This window comes from Lygodium microphyllum, chromosome 10 (assembly GCF_053477565.2).
Source record: "Lygodium microphyllum isolate KBCC chromosome 10, Lygodium_microphyllum_v1.1.10, whole genome shotgun sequence".
NCBI classification, from domain to species: domain Eukaryota; kingdom Viridiplantae; phylum Streptophyta; class Polypodiopsida; order Schizaeales; family Lygodiaceae; genus Lygodium; species Lygodium microphyllum.
The window spans coordinates 141,481,197-141,501,701 of record NC_141144.1 but is presented as its reverse complement, the minus strand read 5'-3'; the positions used below and the strand labels follow the sequence as shown (position 1 = coordinate 141,501,701).

At 43.1% G+C, this 20,505-nt stretch overlaps 1 protein-coding gene across 4 annotated transcripts in view; it reads right to left on the bottom strand.

The window, feature by feature from the left end:
• LOC148030638 (protein CHROMATIN REMODELING 4-like) overlaps positions 1–20,505 on the bottom strand; it is a 35,918-nt gene that overhangs the window by 12,513 nt on the left and 2,900 nt on the right. For all 4 annotated transcript variants that reach the window (XM_087686980.1, XM_087686978.1, XM_087686979.1 and 1 more), the window contains 7 exons: positions 15,604–16,079; positions 15,260–15,361; positions 14,694–15,149; positions 14,480–14,587; positions 11,799–14,378; positions 11,559–11,698; positions 11,080–11,194 (listed from right to left, as the gene is read on the bottom strand). In XM_087686980.1, the coding sequence (XP_087543106.1) occupies positions 11,080–11,194; positions 11,559–11,698; positions 11,799–14,378; positions 14,480–14,587; positions 14,694–15,149; positions 15,260–15,361; positions 15,604–16,035 (3,933 nt within the window). In that variant the 5' untranslated portion in view covers positions 16,036–16,079. The remainder of the gene's footprint in view (positions 1–11,079; positions 11,195–11,558; positions 11,699–11,798; positions 14,379–14,479; positions 14,588–14,693; positions 15,150–15,259; positions 15,362–15,603; positions 16,080–20,505) is intronic.

Genomic DNA, 20,505 nt, shown 5'->3' with positions numbered 1-20,505 from the left:
CAGTTTGTAAATGCCATTCTCCTCATATCCGGATGAGAGAACCTTCCTCGATCCACGATCAAGGACTCGCACCGTAGTACTGTCAAACTCCACCAAAAGGCCAAGGGAGCAGATCTTATGAACTGAAAGGAGATGGTACCCTAAGCTTGGTACATGCAAAACCTTTGAGGTATGGGTATCACCTCGTCCATCCGGAAAAAGCTGCATCTTACCCCAACTTGCAATAGAGACTGAAGAGCTGTCTCCAATGAGAATCTGCCCACGCGACGGTCGCAACTAGGCAACACCATCTAATGAAGGAGTCATGTGCCGTGAGGCACCACTATCTACAATCCACTCTCGAGCCTGGGAAGCCGTCATCGCAGCATCAGAAGCATTCGGTGAAGCGTCCTCAATGACAACTAGATGAAGAAATGCAACTGATGAGGGTGCAGCCACCGCTCCAGAATCCTTGGTGTCCTTCTTCTTGGTGTCCTTCGTGTCTTTGTCAGGGCAATCCTTCTTCCAATGGCCAGTCTTTCCACAAATATGGCATGTGGAGTCTTTGTCCTTGTCCTTCTTGGACTTGTTATCCCCCTTCTTCTTCTTTTGGTCCTTCCCCTTCTTCTGAGAGGCTTGACCTGTCAACGCCTCCGCCTTGGAAGCATTCTGTTCCTTTAACTGTTCCTCTTGGTCCAAAACCATAGGAACCAACTCTTCCCAACGAAGAGTAGACTCTCGCCTCGAAGCTATAAGGGCAGAGTAAAATGTACCGAATCGTGGCGGCAACTGGGACAAGAGTGTGATCGCCATGTCTTCGGAGGAAATCGGCTTCCCCGCATTCTGAACCTGCATCTGTAGCTGCCTTAGCTTGTTAATGTGCTCCCGTAGCGAAGAAGACTTATTTACGGACAAGGTCCGCATCTGTACCTCCAAAGAAACCCTCTTCATTAGGGTCATCCGATTGTACATCTAATCAAGCTCCAGCCATATCTCCCGAGCCACCGTCAAGTACTCGATGTGAGCTATCACGGCTGTAGTGCATGATAGAAAGAGAAAGGATCGAATCCTGGCATTCAGTTTGTCCCAATGAGACTGGGCCTTGGCCAACTCCGCACGAGCATCGGAAGAGAGTTTGGACTCATCTCTTACCGAGGGCCGGTCAATCTCCTCCTGTACCAACTCCGCCAAATCATAGGACTCAAGAATGGCCAACATCATAACGCGCCATATGCGGTAGTTGTCGCTGTCGAGCTTATGATCTGTAGGAAGAGCCGGTAAGACAGGCACCTTCCGGTCCATAATCGCCTGGAACTCCAAGTCAATCTCTATAGACATCTTCACCTGCAATGCCTTCACAAACGCAAAAGCAGCCCCCTCTGACTGGGAAAACTCAGCCTGCTAAGGCTCTTCCGCGTCCTGATCCTTCTTCACCCGCCGGAGGCGATGAAAAAGCAAAACCTGCACTTGTAGGCTGAAAACTCAAACTTCCTCCGCGTCAAACAGCAGTAAACAGCAGCAAATCCACCACCTGTACTCCTTTCCTGTGCGCCCACACTCGTTTCAGCCTTGTTTCAAGGCGCAGCCCTCTTGTCTGCCCTTAAACGCAAAAAACGCAAATTTGTGTCGCGATGGAAACTCCTCTTCAGGTTGATTCTGCGCTCAGTCAGCCCTCAAACACTGCTTTGATACCATGTCAGAGTGCAACGGTGCGGAAGCGTAGGACTGAGAGAGAGAGAACGCAGAGAGAGAAGAGAGAGAAAGAGACAGTGGACAATGAAGATCTGCTGTATAAAGAATGCTGAATACAAAGATATGCAGATATATACACGGACGCAGTGCGCTGGACTGCGTGTCTCCACCTCGACGATGCAACCTGCTGTCCACCTCGAAGTCCGCTGCAGTCTGCACTGTCTGCTGTCTGAAATCTGCGAACAGAGACGGAATCTGCGCGTGTCACCGGTCTGTAATCTGCGAGCAGAGAAGTGTACCAGACAGCTGAAAGTGCCAGGTATAAATAGCCAAAAAACGGGGGAAATAGGGCGCCAGAAATAGCCAGGCGGCTGCATTAAATGCAGCCGACTGGCTGCTGCAGGTCGGACTGCCACGTGGCAGTCCAACTGTGCAGTCCGACTGCCAGTCCGACTACACCAGCCTACTGCCCCTGATCAAGCTATGACTTGATCTCTAACAGTGTTGACACGCACCACAGAGAACAATCTACTACCAAGTGTATGGGGCCATCATCGCAGTATCAAAAGCCGTCAAGGTCGAATCCTCAACCACCTCCAAGTGAAGGAAAGCAATTGATGAGAGAGCAGCCACCTATCTTGAATTCTTTGAAGATTGCTCTTTCTCCCTCTTCTCCTTGTCGGGGCGATCCTTCTTCTAGTGACCTGTTTTGCCACAAATGTGACAAGTAGACTCCTTGTCTTTGTCCTTCTTAGATTTGTCCTCCTACTCCTTTTGGGTCGTCCCCTTCTTCTAAGAGAACTAACCAACCAAGGCCTCAAATTTCGAAGCATTGGTTCCTTTCAATTGCTCCTCTTGGTCCAAGACTATAGGAACTAACTCTTCCCACCAAAGAGTCTAAGACCACCCTGAAGCAATCAAGGCGGAATAAAAACCACCGAAGCAGGGCAATAACTGTGAAAGAAGAGTTATCGCCATGTCTTAAGAAGTGATCACCTTCCCTGCATTTTGAACCTGCATTTGAAGCTGCCTCAGCATGTTGATATGCTCCTGCATAGAAGATGACTTATTGACACTCATGGTCTGCATATGTACTTCCAAAGAAACTCCTCTTCATGATGGTCATCAAATTATACATCTAATCAAGCTCTAGCCATATCTCCTGAGCCACCTTCAAATGCTCAATATAAGAGATAAAAGCTATAGTACATGAGAGAGATAAAAACAAGCGAATGCAAGCATTGAGTTTATCCCAATGTGCCTGAGCCTTTGCCAACTCCACCTTTTCACTAGAAGAGAGTCTCGCCTCGTCTTGCTCATAAGACATATTCACTTACAATGCTTACAAAACAGAAAGAGCAACCCCCTCTGACTGTGAAAATACAGTCTACTCATCTTGCTCCTTCACCCACCGAAGGTGATGAAAAGGTAAAATTTGCACTTGAAGGCCCAAAATGCAGCCTTCTTCCTTCTCTAACAGTAGAACCAACAATAGCTTCAGTAAATCCTCTCCTTTCTCACACGCCCACACTCGCCTCAGCCTTGTTTTGATACGCAGCCCACCTGCTCACACTTGAACGCTGAAAACGCAGCCTTGTGTTGCACTGAAATCTCCTCCTTAGATAGGTCCACCCTAGGTCAATCCTTCAATGCTCTAATACCATATCAGAGTGAAGCAATGCGGAAGCAAATGACCAAGACAAAGAGTGAACAAAGAGAGAAAGAGACAATAAAATGCAGAAAATCTGCAGTGAAGAATGTTGTATAAGGATGCAGAATTATACACAGATATAGAGAGAATATCTACTTATATCTCCAGCTCAAAGAACTTGGTCTCTGTTAGCCTCGAGGGCAGTCTCCATAGTCTGCAACCTGAAATCTATGGAACACAACTAACTAAGGTTGCTGGAAACAAAGCCTATAAATAGGCTGAAAATAATACCCAAAATAGTGCAGGTCCGCAACAATTAATGCAATCAATTGCTGGCCAACTGGTGCAATCCAATTGCATGCCATGTGGTGACTAGCCGATTGCCTGCCACATGGCGCTTGCGACAACTTGCCACATGTCTTGCCTGTCCGAGAGATGACTCTCTAACAATAAGGAGGCTGATGACCAACAAAGTGAAGAGGAATTTGATGACCAGTTCAAGAATCAAATGAGGATAGCAACGAATCTCTCTGTTGAATTGGCAAAGGATCCTCAATTTACCCAATTTTTGAATGCTCTGAAGAAGAAAGAAGACGTCTTCTACACCTTGGGACAGCAAGGTGCATCAAAGATAATGCCAAACCCTTCATTTGAAGCTCCCAAAGATGCTAATGAAACAAAACAATTGGTATCTACAAGGCAAGCAATGCAAATCCAAGGCCATCACACAAGTGCCAATCCAATGGACAATTGGGCATACATACTATGATGGGGTAACCATGATATTTTGGTGAAAGCACGATTTTTCATGCTATGGTTGGACAGGGACCGCATAAGGGAACATATGGCACAAATCCCTATGATATGCAACAACCAATGCATGGTGTGCAAGGCCCAATGTATTCAAGTATGGCTAAAAATATGCAAAACCCTATATATGGCAGCATTGGTTTGATGTTCAAGGCACAAAGTAGCATGTTTGGTACTACATCTACACCCTCAAATGTATATGGGACTCAAGGAATGAATGTTGGTCATGCAAATGCTCTGTTTGGCATTCGTTTTGACGTAAATTCAGCAAATAAACCCTTTTTGCAGCAACCAATGTATGACTTCTTGACACCCAAAGGGGCAACAACAAAAGACTCTGATTAGGGTGAAAAAGCAACAAAGTTTGAGTCCTTCAATGATGCATAAGATAGGCTGCAAGCTTGGACTTTCATTCAACAGTCTAATGCAACCTATCCAGGGGGAAACTTCACGGAGTCCTCAAAGATTCGAAATGCAACCACTTTCTTGAAAGGGAATGCATTACAATGGTGGTCCACTCTTTTGATACAAGGTAGAGCACTGTCAACGTGGGTACAGTTCAAGCAAATATTTGCATCGAATTGATTAACAAGTACCTTTGAGGTGGACATCATGACAGCTTGGAATAAGCTAGATGTTAAGGAATGTAAGAATTTGGATCAATATAATAAGAAGTTTCATGATGCATTGCTACCTGTTACTTCTTATCTCCCCGTACCCCTTCATGAGCAAGTGGAAAAATATGTTTATGGGCTACCCAAAGGAATCAGGGATTTTTGCATTAAATCCACCGTGTCTAGCATTTCTCACCTCATAGAGACTACTGCTACAACCGATGCTTTGCTACGAGAAGGATTCGGGCTTCCTAGAGAGTGGGGAGAAGCCGAATAAAAAGTTTTGGCATGCATTGCTGTCTATTATTTCTTATCTTTCCGTACCCCTTCATGAGCAACTAGAAAAATATGTTTGTGGGCTACCTAGAGGAATCAAAGATTTTTGCATTAAATCCACCATGTCTAACATATCTCAACTCATAGAGATTGCTGCTACACAGGATGCTTTGTTGCATGGGAAAGATTCGGACTTCCTAAAGAGTGGGGAGAAGCCGAATTAAAAGTTTTGGGATGCATTGTTGCCTCTTACTTCTTATCTCCCTATACCCCTTCATGAGCAAGTGGAAAAATATGTTTATGGGCTACCCAAAGGAATCAAGGATTTTGGCATTAAATCCACTATGTCTAGCATGTCTCAGCTCATAGAAACTATTGCTACAACCGATGCTTTGCTACGTGGGAAGGATTCGAGTTTCTTAGAGAGTGGAGAGAAAACAAATAAAAGGTTATTTAAGACTGAGAAAAGGGGCAAATCTGAAAATCAGCCTAAAAAGAGGCCAAAACAGCAAAGAAGGGACACCAAAACATTGGCACAAAGTAGGGAATTGATGGCTGCAAATAAATGTTTTATTTGTGAGCAAGAGGGTCACATTGCAAGGAACTGTCTCAATAGGCAGCAAGCTGGAAAATCAGAAAATCAAGGAGATTCTAAAGGAAAGAAGCCCAAAACATCTGTGGGATTGGTATTCCATGTTGTTAATGATTAGCCCAATGATGATGCTACTGAGTTGTGCAATGCATGGGGCAAAATTAAGAATCAGCATAAATTGATTTTCTTTGATAATGGTGCACGAGTCAACTTCATCTCTGTTGACATGGCAGCTTGTCTAAGCATTAGAGAGGATGAGATGGGACCTGTTGGAAAAGTTGAAATGGCATGTAAAGTCCATGCAGAGCCCATCACACTACTTATTGGAAAGCTTCGATTACACATACAGGGATATGTGGACAGCAAAGAGTTCTTCATTGCTCCACTTGAGGGTTGTGATGTAATACTTGGTATGTCATGGTGTCACTGCAAAAAATATCACTATTCAGCATAAGGAAAAGATACTCACACTTGATGTAAAGTTGAAGGTGAAGTGTCCCTATTGTATCTACAGCTGCCATTTCTAAAGTAATGAAAAAGCATCTTTCAGTCACTTCCAGGGCAGCTACCATCTTAAAGGCTAGAAGATCGTGGCATAGATCTTATCCCTACTAGTAGCCCACCCAATAAGCCACCCTACATAGTCGGTGCAACCCAACAAGAGAAAATTATCACTCAGGTGAATGAGCTATTAGAAAAAAAGCTAATTCAGCCTAGTGCATCTCCTTTTTGTTCTTCAGTGCTTTTGGCGCAGAAAAATGTTGATTCATGGCGTATGTACATTGATTATTGTGCTCTGAACAAGATCATGATAAAGAATCGTTTTCCAATTCCTCGGAACGATAATGTTATGGGTAGATTGCAAGGGATAGTCATATTCACCCGTATAGATTTGAAGAGTGGGTATCATCAAATACGCATTAGATCGGAAGATGTGTCTAAGACACCTTTCAAGTCATCTTTTGGATTATATGAGTTTCTTGTTATGCCTTTTGAACTTACGAATGCTCTTGCCACTTTTAATCGGATATTGGATTGCATCTTTAAACCATATTGAGGATTTGTGGACACTTTCTTTGATGACATGATTGTCTATTCAAAGAACGAGGCAGAGTATAGAAGAGACTTGGATATTATGTTCAATTAATTGCATGAGCATAGACTGGTTATCAATGACAAGAAAAGTGAACTTTTCTTGCATAAAATCCACTTTTGGGAACATTTTGTATTGGCAAATGGTATTCGCATGGACCCTACAAAGGTTGAGGCAATACAATCATGGCCACCTTCAAGAAATGTGCATGAGATCCGCAGCTTCTTGGGTTTATGTTCTTACTACAGGAAGTATATACACACGTTTGTTAAAATTGCATCTCCATTGCATGCTTTGCAGAAGAAGGATGTACCATTTAGAAGCACAACTATGGAAATTTCAACATTTGAAAAGTTGAAGGAAAAGCTGACTTCAACTCCTGTGCCCAATCTGAGAAAGTCATTTGTAGTTCAATGTGATGCATGTGGTAACATCATTGGGACTGTTCTTATGCAAAATGGCCAAGTTGTGGCTTATGAGGCCGAATTCTCCACGATGCAAAAAAGAATTTGCAAGTCTATGAGAAAGAGCTCTTGGTTGTAACTCATGCACTATCTACGTGGAAACATTATTTGTTGGGGGCTGATTTTATAGTGCAAACAGACCATCAAACTTTGAGGTACTTTCTGACACAAGCAAAGATATCAGAGAAGCATATGAGGTGGCAAATTTTCTCTCTATGTTTCACTTTCAGATTGTACATATTGGTGGTAAAAAGAATGTTGTGGCTAATGCACTCTCACGTAAGCCACAAATTTCAGCCACCGCTAGCATGGTTTATCACACAGTTGGATTCATGATTCCCTTTAGCATGTGCCCTTAAGGCATCTCATGATACCCTTCACTGCTTCCCAATGCTTTTTGCCAAGACATGCCATGTATCTGCTAACCACTCCCACCTTAAATACAATATCAAGACATGTAGTAACTATAGCAAACATCAAGCTACCAATAACTGAAGCATACGGTATCTTGGTCATTTCAACATTTCCATTATCAGATATAGGTCTGTCATCTGCACTAAGTTTCACATATGGAGGCAATGGTACACCAATGGCTTTCCCCCCCTCCATATTGAGACGCTACAAAACCTTGATGACATACTCCTGCTATGACTAATAACGAAGACCCTTCGATCTATCTTTGAGTATACGCATGCCAAGAATGTGATTGGCCTCACCAAGATCCTTCATATCAAAGCTATTATGTAAACTCTACTTCAAGGAGTCTAAGGCATGAATATTCTTGCTTGCAATTAGCATGTCATCCACATACAAAACCAAGAGAATAAGGCTGCCATCTGCTGCCTTCTTGGTGTATCTCCAGAATCCTTTGAGTCTTTCTTTCTCTTAGTCCTTCTTGGATTTGTTATCCTCCTCCTTCTTTTGGTCCTTCCCCTTCTTCTAAGAGACTTGACCAACCAATGCCTTCGATTTGGAAGCATTCTGTCCCTTCAACTGTTCCTCTTGGTCCAAGACCATAGAAACTAGCTCTTCCCATCGAAGAGTCAACTCCGGCCCTGATGCAATAAGAGCGGAATAAAAGGTACCGAATCGTGGCAGCAACTAGGACAATAAAGTGATCGCCATGTCTTCGGAGAAAATGGGCTTCCCCGCATTTTAAACTTGCATCTGAAGCTACAAAAGCTTTTGATGTGTTCCCAAAGCGAAGAAGACTTATTCACGGATAAGGTCCGTATCTACACTTCCAAAGAAACCCTCTTCATGAGGGTCATCCGATTATATATCTAGTCGAGCTCTAGCCATATCTCTCAAGCCACCGTCAAGTGCTCAATATGAATTATCACGGCTGTTGTACAAGACAAAAAAAAAAGAACAAATCCTGACATTCAGCTTGTCCCAATGAAACTGAACTTTGGTCAACTCCGTACGAGCACTTGAAGAGAGTTTAGACTCATCTCTCACCGAGGCCCGGTTCAACTCCTCCATCACAAGCTCCGCCAAATCATAAGACTCCAATATGGCCAACATCATCACTCGCCAAATACAGTAATTGTCGCCATCAAGCTTCTGATCTCATCGAAGAGCTGGTAGGACAAGCACCTTCCGGTCCATTATCGCCTAGAATTCCACGTCAATTTCTATAGACATCTTCACCTGCAATGCCTGCACAAACGCAAAAGAAGCCCCCTCTGACTATGGAAAAGCAACCTGCTAGGACTCTTGTCTCTAATTCCCAAATCTTCTTCAACCACCAGAGGCGATGAAAAGGTAAAATCTGCACTTGAAGGCCAAAAACACAGTCTTCTTCCTTCTCTAACAGCAGAAAAACAGCAGGAGCTTCAGCAAATTTCCTCTTTTCTCGCACGCCCATGCTCGTCTCAGCCTTGTTCTGATACGCAGCCCACCTGCTCGCACTTGAACGCTAAAAACGCAGCCTTGTGCCATACTGAAAATGACTCTTCAAATAGGTCCACCCTAGGTCAGTCCTTTAATGCTCTGATACCATGTTAGAGTGAAGCAATGTGGAAGCGAATGACTGTGACAAAGAGTGAACGGAGAGAAAAGAGAAAGAGAGAAAGAGACAGTGAAACGCACAAAATCTGCAGTGAAGAATGTTGTCTAAGAATGCAAAATTCTACACGGGTGCAAAGAGAATATCTGCGAATGTTTCCGCCTTGAGAACCTCGATCTCTGTCATCCTGAGTGCTGTCTCTGTCACCAGCAAGCTGTAATCTATCAGATACAAGAATGCAAAATTATACACAGGTGCAGAGAGAATATCTATGTATGTCTCCGCCTTGAGGACCTCGATCTCCGTCAGCTCGAGTGTTGTCTCCGTCACCAAAAGACTGTAATCTGTCAGATACAAGTGAGTGACAATGTGCTGGAGGGCTGCTATAAATAGCAGAAAAGAAAAAGGCCAAAAATGACCAAGTCGGCATGGTGCAAAACTGTCCAACTACCCCTGTCTGGCCGACTACAGAATGCCACGTGGCATCTGCCCTGGCTGCTAACGTGACTGTTGCGTTGTCCTGTTCTAACCTGCTCTGCACACGGTAACACTCCTAGCTATCCAAGGAATGACAATCTCTAACACTACCAAGGAATTTGCATGGGTCAAGGCCTTGTAGCTTAGATCCATAGAAGTAGAAATGGCCTTACATCCCTGTGTCTCAAACGCAGCCAAAAGCTCCTACACATACCACTACTCCAAGATGAAAATACCCCTCGTATTCTAGTAAATCTCATGGCCTAAAAAGAAATGTAAAAGGCCCATATTCGTCATCTTAAACACCTCATGTAGTGCCTCCTTCATCTTCTTGGCCTTCTCGGCATGGTCACGTGTCAAAATAAGATCATCCACATAAAGCACAAACAATGTGTGCCCTACAACTGAGGTGTGAACATACAACTAGGGATCAAAAGAGGAATATCAATACCCCAACTTCCCTTGGAGGAACGAGTCTATCTTCTCATTCCAAGCACGTGGAGCCTATTTGAGACCGTAAAGGACCTTCTTCAACCCATACACATGTCCATCTAATGAGGAAAAGCCAAGATGCTACTCAACATAGATCTTCTCCTTCAAATCACCATTGAGGAAGGCAAACTTCAGATCAAGCCGATAAACCGGCCATCTCCAATGGTTGGCTAAGGCAAGAACATCCCAAATGATAGCCATCCAAGCTGTAGGTGCAAAGGTGTCGTGGAAATGCACCCCCGGCCACCTTTACTTCAAAGCTTCCTTCACAGAGATAGACCCCCTATCTTGTATGGCACGGGTCATCAAACAATAGTTAGTACAAACAAGCTCAATGGTATGTGCCTAGTTCCTCCAAGACCACCGTGCACCATCCTATACCTGCCACTCCTCAAGGACTCCCTCAATCCCTGAATCACGGAGTGTGTCTCAAGCCCAATGAGGAGGAGGCTGATACTCCCCCCACTGCTCTCTATTTACCGATGTCTCTGGAATATCCACTGAGGCCAGCTCAATGGGTAAATCTGGTGGTGCAGCAATCTCCTCACAAGAGCGCTTAAAGTGCCTCATAACAACCCGTAAACTTTGGTTGGTTCCACTTCTATAAAGAGGGAGTGTGCCAGGCCACTTGCATCCTCTCAAGGTTGGATCACCTCAAATTTGGACTTACAGTCCCTTGTATAATTGAATTTGAAGCTTTTTGAAAAACATATTTAATTGACATATCCTACAGCTCATGCATTACTTTTAAGAGTACCCTACTTGATTCTTTTCAATACATGCTTATCCAAGCATGTCCACAATTCTGGAGTTCATGGGCACGACCTTACTATGAGGAAATAGTTTACTACCCTATTCAAGTCAGAAAGGAAGAAAACTAAAATGCTTAACAGTCTTATCTAAGCAGGAGATGAAGCTCTCAACAAACCTCAAAAAGAACCTCAGCTGCAATTGCATCGATGTTCTCCTTGTAGGACACAGCCTTGCGCATTCTCTTCCCTCGACCAAGAGCTCCCTCTTCCTCATTCTGCAATTTCTCCCACCTACATTGCATTATAAATCTTTGAGACTGTTGCAAAACATATTAAGAACAAATCTATTCATCAACTTTCAAGCATAATTAGCCATATGCACACACATCACCACAGAATCACAGTGGCACAGTTCTAATCTGGAGCCACCTATATATCTATCAGTCTCAGGCAACATTGTGGCTCTACTGAAATATTTGTCAGAAGTAGATTTAGATGCATTTTGAACTACCAAAAAAAGACACTGTAAAACCAAATCTAATTGCCGCCAGTTTATCGATTGCAATCAATGGGAATCATATCAGGATGCTCACACACTGCATAGAGACAAGGCCCTGGAGCAAGGTTTAGGAGTGCAAAATCAGAACTTTGTTACCTTCGTTTGAGTATTTTGTCCCAGTTGCTTTCCTCTTCGGCTTCTTGTGCAGAGCCAGTATTCACATTTCCTGGTGATCCTGGCTTTTTTTCCATGGCTTCTTCTTCATCAGCATTGTCTTGTTCATTCCAGTCCCAAGCCTGAATTAAAAGTTCAAGTTTGTTCAAAATTAAAGCACCGTGGATGTGCCATGCTCAAAATAGGACTAGAACAGAAGCATGTCACTGATAGAACTATTACCTTTAGTGATCCCAGCATATCACTTTCTCCCTCACCTTCTGGAGCCTCTGAACCCAAATCAGAACGATCTAGTAATCGAGCCACTGCCGCATCATCCCAGATTACCTTGGGCCGTCCTGCTTTATGGCAGATGTCCTCATACACATCACCAAGGCCACCTGACCTCTTCCTCTGCTTACAATCTGCCACATCTGAACCATCCATGACAATGTCCGAAGAGGGCAGATGTGGAACACCATCAACTTGTACAGAGCCATCCTGAAAAAGTTCCTCAGTCCCCCATTTCAGAATGTCCTCCACATCTTTCTGTGAGCCAGATTTGTTCGCAAATAAATGATCAAGCATTAGCTTCTTCTTTGCAAGTTGCAATATCCGCTCTTCTACACTAGCACGGACAACAAGTCTGTACACCAGAAGCCTCTTAGATTGGCCTATCCTATGTGCACGATTCATTGCTTGAATGTCAGCGTGTGGATTAAAATCAGAGTCATAAATTATCACTGTATCTGCAGTAGCTAAGTTAATGCCCAAGCCACATGCACGAGTAGATAATAGGAAAACAAAGCGAGAAGTATCCTGATTAAAGCGGGCAATAGCTGCTTGTCTTTGTGCAACTGACCTTGACCCATCCACACGTTCAAATGTCTGATTGCCATATTCCACTGTCAAATAATCTTCAAGGATGTCAAGCAACTTGGTCATCTGAGAAAATATTAAAACTCGATGACCCTGGTTCTTTAAACTCTTCAGCATGGCATGAAGAAGAGTCAACTTTGCAGACGCCTTGATCCGCATCTCATGTAAAAACTCTGCAGAGCCAGTTTCTGGTTCTGTTCCAGGTATTAGGTACGGATGATTGCATACCTTACGCAGCTGAACTACAATGTTGACTAAAGACTTATGTTGAGCAGCTTTCCCCGCTTGCCTAAGGACCTGATAATTTCTGGTAAGAAGAGCACGATAATACTCAGCCTGTACAGAGGTCAGCTCTACAGGCACAAGCCGCTCTGTCTTAGGAGGAATGTTCTGCATCGTATCCTTCTTGAGCCTTCGTAGCATGTGAGGAGCAACCATCCTTTTCAGCTCCTCTATTTGCTCTGCTGTGCTGAGGCTATTGAACTTCTCTTCAAAGGCAATCAGAGATGGGAACGCATCAGGCTGCAGAAAACTTAAAAGATTATACATTTCACCAACATTATTTTGCAAAGGTGTTCCTGTTAAAAGCACCCGATGCGAGAATGTGAAAGTATTTAACAGCTGAAAAAGCTTGCTTCCTGTGTTCTTAAGGCGATGGCCTTCATCAACTATCAGAACTTCCCATGGAACAGTTCGCAATTGACTAGCATCAGCAATAACCATTTCATAAGTTGTCAACAGCACATTGAACTTGAAATTTTTTGGATTCTTTTTGCTTGATGAAGAGTTGGCAGCATGCCATTCATGTTGTCTAATCGTTGCCCTTGCTTTAGCACTACCGTGGTACTCAACCACATTGACATGTGGAATCCATGCAGAAAATTCTGCCATCCAATTGGGCATTGTTGACAGTGGGACCAAAACCAGGCATGGCCTCTTGACATTAAACTCCCGGTAGAGAGATGAAATAAACGCTGATGCAGATATAGTCTTTCCAAGGCCCATTTCATCAGCCAAAATCACATTTTTGTTCCTTCCCCAGCACTTTCTGAGCCAGTTTAGAGCTTCCATTTGATGAGGAAACAGTGACCCTCCGTTTAGCTCTTTGGGCTGTTCAACAAGTACCCTGATTTCTCCTGGCTTAGCATTCAGATCATCTGAATCTTCCCTATCTATTTTTTTAGCCGCAGCTTCAAAAAGCTCAAATCTTTCAAGCAGTTGTGGACATTTCTTGATGACAGGTTCTTCTAGATCCTCCCAAGTGCATTCATCATAGGGAAGTCCATACCACTTGACTAACACTTCAGGTACACCACGATAACCATTACGCCGTGCAAGTATGCGCTGCGGCTGAGTCCACTTTTCATCGACAAGGACCACTGGGAAAGTTCCGTGTTTGAACTTATAATTGTCAAGTTTTCGTTTTGAAAGCATTTTCAATTTTGACTCTTTGACCCATTCGTTATGGATATGAGACCTCCCTACCCATTTCACAAGATACTCCAACTCCTCTGAGAGCTGTTTATCAGTGAAGAGATCATTAAGGTTTTTATCCTTTAGTTCGGAACCAACAGAACTCCCATCTTCAGGCCTTTGTTTCAAGTCAGAGACAGACATGGCATCAGATTTATTGACCAACTTTGTACCAACCGTGTCCATACAAGATGCTGATGACCCTTCATTGTCACGCTCCAGGCTCTTGACCATGGAACCAGGCTGTTGATTCTCTTCACATTTTAAGATGGAGACCTTTTCATGTTCAAGTCCACTCTCATGGTCCCCACCACTTTCTATGATGGAGCCTTGTGAAACAGGTGATATGTCCACTTCTGTAGTTGCATTCAGCCTGTGTTGTGAGTCACAGCCACTGCCCTCTTTTGCAGCTGTAAGGTTCTCCACTGTGTCTAATGGTTCTGCAATTCGACAACCAAAAATGCGGTCCACCTGCAAGAGCTTTACTATAAAGTAAACCATAATTACAAGCATCGGTATATTTTGTGCACACATGCAGACATGTATAGACTAGATGAAAAGATTGGTAATACCTCCATTGCTACAGATGATCCATGCTTGAGATGTGCATTATCATCCTCCTCTTCTACTTTTACATGTACTGGAGACTCTCTCACATGTACTGGAGACTGTTTCACACTCTGTGAATGGAACAACATTACAACTTAGATCACTGGCATGCTGAGTGCAATGTCTCCTCATCTTATAATAACAAGTCCTTGAATGATAACAAAAAAGCGTGCTTGCCTGAAAGTGTTTGTCAGGAGTAACAAATTCTTCAGGTTCTTTGCATTGACTTCCTGGTTCTATGCTTTCTTCCTTACAGACTTGGTTGCATGCATTTAGATCTTTCACAGCTAGATCTGACCTTTGTTGATCAACTTCCGAATGTGAGCAACTCAGGGGGGCATCTTCGATCTTTTCAACATTTGGTTCACCAACCTTCTCTGTTTTGGATTCTTTCTTCCTTGATCTTTCTTTCCTTTTTTTATATGTTTGTGGTGCAGGAATGGGTTTTTCATGTCCTTCACCTTCCTCATTATGCTTCAAAGATTCCTTTTGATTAGAAGAAGCAGGTTGACGTTCTTCAGAATGTCTACTTGACCTTGCTTTCTTTATATTGGATGGTATTCGAGTTGGAATTTTGGGGCTTGGTATTTGGTCACGGCATGCTGGACACTGCCATTTTCCAGGAGGTGTACGCTGCAAAACATTCAGAAAAAAGAAAACGCTTTTGAACTTAGATACAAAGATTGACAGCTTCAAAGAGCTCATAGTTACTCAATTGCATTGACAAGCAAGCAATCAAATACCTTCAGAGGTGGATCCAAACATTCCAGATGGTATGTGCAAGGACACTTGTCACAACAGAGCAAGTTGCCACCAACATCGCACACTACACATTCAAAAAAATACTGTGCTCCAAAGTGTCAAAGAGATTGGCTCAGAATAGAGGTCAAGCTAGGATAAAAACTGTAGAGACATACATTAACTTCATGACGCTCGTGACTTAACCAGGTTGCTGCTATGAGCCATAAAGAAAGACAATATCCTTAACACCACCATTTCAGCCAGACTAAGTAAACCTAAGAATTAGACAAGGATCATTTTCACACCACATTATAGCCATAAAACCAGGGCACAGATATCATCTTACCCCATCAGCTCCTCTTGTCTTCTTCTGTAGATTGCTATTACCATTTTCTCTCTCCTTTTTACCTCCTAAGTCCTTGCTTTGACTATCACAATTGCTTGCACACAGTCTCCTCTTTTTTGTCGGAACTTGTGGCTGTGTATCAATTGACTCCAATGAAACTGCTTCTAAAGAAGCACTCTTCCTTTTTCTGGCTTCACTGCCTTCTCTTTTTCTTTTGCAAGTTATGGGTACTTCTCCATTCAGAGAGGACTTATGCTCTTTCTTTGAAGCATCCGGTTTGCTTCTGAGTTTACTGCGAAAATCATCCCCTGACTTAAAATCAACTTCTTTCACAACATTGACCTTGCTACTTCTGTCTGGCTTTCTAGGACGTGACAAGAATGATTTCTTTGTCACAGTACCCTTCTTCACATGAATTTTATTTGTTTCCATGACTGCAGTCTTGAGCTCATCCACATCTATTCAGCTGGAATGTTCTGCAAAAGAACTAGATTCAGATGCTAACTTGAAAAACCATGGAGTGTTCAAAGTTGTGCAGTTGGTGTTCACTAGTATATTCAAGTTTTGAACAAGTTAACACAAAGGTTAGCTATCCAAACAGTTATTAAACAGGATAGTAACAGCCCAGGATTGATAAAGCGTGGAATAGTGAAATAGCCCCTTCAATTTCGCATGGGTCAAAAGATGCATCATGCAGTGTGTGGTCTAATTAGCAGAGAGTGGTTTCATATCTGACAGAAGAAAACAATGAACCAACTAATGAGAACAGACTAATGTGACTTAATACATTCTGAGGAAATGGAGGGATTCAGAATGAGGAGGTTCTTGTTGAAACTGAATTAAGAGGGAGCAATTCGGGCGTGTGAGTTGATGCATATAGACTCTCTTCTGAAGTGATTCAGTTTCTCTAAAATCTTTAGGTTCACAACAAACAATGATGTAATGCAGTCCTTTAATTCAGACCCCAAAAAAGAACACTTATAATCTACTCTACAGCATATTCAAGTATGAAATCCCCTGTCACACGTATCAACACAAGAGTTGGAGATGATGAAGCTAAAGCAATGCTACTTAATAGCAATAATAAAGTGCCTTATGAGAATCTCATGTGTGATAATATGCTAGGGTTTGCGTAGAGAAAGCACAAAATGTACGAACACAAGTAAAACACAATAACCCAAACAAAAAACGCAAAAGTGCAAACAAACAAGGAAGATACCTCTGAAATAAATGAATGAAAATGTGTACAAGATGCTCAAAGGCAGAGCTGTCCAACAGCCAATAACTTGTGGGAGCGGGCTGAGGGAGTAGTCAAAGAGTGATCTCCATCCAGTGTCATCAGAGACAGATATCGATGGCTGTAACCACCAGTTGGAGCTCAGTCAATACTAAAAATGGCAGGGCAGCAAGCTGGAAACCAAATTACAGCAGTCTCTGATGCCAGAGCTGCTAAATGCAGCAATGTACTGCCTGAAGAAAGGTGCAGCTGGTCACACACAGCAGTATGCAGCTGGTCAACAGATGGGAGAGGTATGCCTAATGCTGGGCAGCCAGCAAAAACACAAAACACAGGCCTGATCTGATCATCTGATGTGCTGGAAGCAGCACCAGGCCCTAGAGATGGGCTGGACGCTGTCACCAAGCAGCAGTGCAGCCTATGCAGCAGCTGCTGCACCTCTTGCAGACTGGGCGGCCGCCGGTAGCAGGTCACCGAGGGGTGGAGGGGGCATGGCAGAACTCGGCTGAGGGCTGGACAGCCACTTGATGGAGTAGACTGATGGCTGAAATGAACAACATGCTAAATGGCTAGGCACACTAACTATTTATAGATAAGGAACCAACCAAATTGGGAAAGTTTGCTTATGTGGCACAGACACTCTTCTAAGCATTATAGTTTGAGTTTTGGGGCTGTTTTAATGAGCTAATTAATGAGAAATGCTTGTTTTTTAGTTTAACATTGTGGCCCTACCTATAAGTGTATAAAATTAGCCTTGAAGAAGTTAAGGGATTCAATACATGAACATGAAGACTCCACTAAGGGTAACAACTTAAACTCTACATACTCAAGACAGACAGTTTTCTACAGAAAGGGACTATCAACTCAAATACAGGTAAATGCACCAAAATCTCTTGCAACAATAAGAGAAGTTAGAGCATGCACAGCAACTCTTCTTTGGCACCAAATCATCTAAATCCCCTCAAGTTGATTTGGCTTCACTCCAATGAAGCCTTCCTAAGAAGCCCACAAAGGTAGTATAAACCCCCTCCTTCCCATGAATCCACAGAGCATTCAATCATGTCTCATATTCTATCTTCCACATCTCACATGTCCACTTTTCACTCATGGCAGAAACTTGCATGGTAGACAGATTCCCTATCCTATGGTTGTATCCCTCCTCCATATCGGATCCAACTACCTCTCACAGGTATCCATCAGAACCCCCTCATCCCCTCTCTTTTCCCTTTCATATTTCCACTAGTAATGACTAATGAACCCCCTCTCGTGACACATTGTCCTTCCACTAGCTACTTTGGTGAAGCCTTTGATGGAGTGCCTTACTTATGGACAACTTTCCTATCCCCATGGGCAGCACCCTCATCCTCCACTATCAACTACAAACAAGAATGCTCATGTCCCTCCCCATATGACAAGCTAGGAGCACTTAAAAGAATCTCTTGAATCTTTTGAAGTCACCCTCCTCTCATGCACATGAAGATGAAACGTAGGCACCTGGTTGAGAGAGAAGCTCCATCCTCCGTAGAGTTTCGTGATAACAAACCTTCCAGCTTTGGCAGGCCAAGCACTTCCCAAACAGTACAGCCTCTCTTTAGTAGCAGCAGGTCAGCCATCCGTATGAGATGCTTTTTTAAGCTAACTCGCATGTGTTCTACATGCACCACCTCCAAATCCGTGGAGAATATGTGCTTGAAAACAAGTAACTTTGTGCCGAAACGGCAATCAGTCCATACTTCTCAATCGTGCTGAATTTGATAAACTCCTGCTTCAGTTTCTGTTCCCCATCACTAAGCTAAAAATAGTGTACTGAATCTTGCTATTGATAGAGTTCTCACCTCATTTGATAAGAAAGATAGCTTGTTCCATTGCACACAATGGGCACCATAATTGCTTGCAAATCAAGCTCTAGCTTCATTGCACCTGAGGCGTAGCAAATCTTTTTCCGGACGCTTGATACATTCTCTTCAGCAGTACTAGCCATGTTGATCCCATAAGCAATGAGCCAGTTTAGCTCTAGCAGTCAGTTCAAATTCCAGCAGAATCGGCTCAGGCTCTAGACCCAGATTGAGACTTAGATGCCTTCAGGAAGTTCTGGAGTCTCACCTGAAGAAAACCGACATAATGAAATGGCAGTTTGCCATATGGCATGGCAGATAGCAAAGGACCAAAATTCTCATACGATTAGACCTGTTTTCTAGTCAGGCCAGATCAACAATGTACTCAGACCAGATGCACCACCACATCATACTGGACTGCTTGATCAATCAGAGCATTTACACACATTTTCATGCTGGCCAGTTATTAACGGGCCAGCAATGCAAGTTTCTAACTTTTCAGACTTACGTTACCCAGTTCCAGGAACTGTACAAATGTTTAATCATTACACACGCACACACGTGTGTGTAGAGTGACAAAGACAGACAAATTATGATTAGTCTAGCTTAACAACTACCCATATTATGACATGCTGCTAATATTTGCGGTACCATATCATTTGCAGTGTACTTTTACCCAGCCTTGGATGCATAGGCATGCCACAACTCTCAGGAACACTACTTTATACGTGTAGGAGTAATTTTCAGCATTCAACTCTGTAAGTTGAGTTTCTTGATTCATGGATGAGATCATGAGTGCTACAGCTGATAGTGTTAATCTACATTACTTCCTACCAGCATTTTCAGCACTTTAGGTGCTGTTTGCAGATGTGTTGCAGCTGAAACACAAATTTTTAAAGGACGTGCATCAGACATCAAGCTTGTAAGCAGCAAGCTTGGCTCAAACTTGTAACCAGCAACGTTAGCTTGTTCTGTAATTCATTCTCCGCTCTCATCCTATGGTTTAGTTTGATGTGGCAAACACAAAAGGTGCTGCAGTCCCTTTACACCATATAGCTGGATCGGTGCACCTCAACATAGGGATTGACCTCTGGAATTGAAGCGTTGATCATTTCCAGCTCAAACTTGGGTCACAGTTACTGGTTGTTGGCTGTTTTTCCAGCTTGTAAGTGTGCTTGGTGGTGATTTGAGTTTACCTCAAAATAATGGTTGCTTGGAAGAGGTCAAAAATGCAAATTGTCATTGGAAGATATTGCATATGTACAGCATACATGGTAGGTATTCCCCAGTTGGACCCAATCACAAGTACTTGGGTTCTTCAGCCTTAATGGATTTACTACATGTTTATTTTGATTGCATGTTCCTTTGAAGGCTTCTACAAGAGGATGTCACATGGGTCATGAATGGAGTCATGCAAAGGGATGGCTTAACGTGTTATGTGTGATCCATGGAGTACTACCATGCTCTGAGGATCTAGAAGTGCATGTCAACATGGGGGAGGGGATTTTGGCACTTGATGTATTGAGTTGTAGATTTAGGAGATTACGTGTGTCCTTCCCAAGGGGATCTCTTTCTATGAGCATCTCTTAATGCCAACTTCTCTTTTCCCTAGATGTGAGAGCTGTGCTCTTGAGGAAGCAGATTCAACAAGAAGGGTCTTCTTGCCCAATTGTTGTATGAGTGTTGAATGGATGGGTTCAAGAGGGAATATAGAAGCTTGAGGAGTCACTCCTCTTACATATCTAGACAAGGTCTTCATTACAAAATCATATGTACAATGTAGCTAAGAAAATCTAGGATCCTATACCTTGCATAGTCATGGGCTGCTCC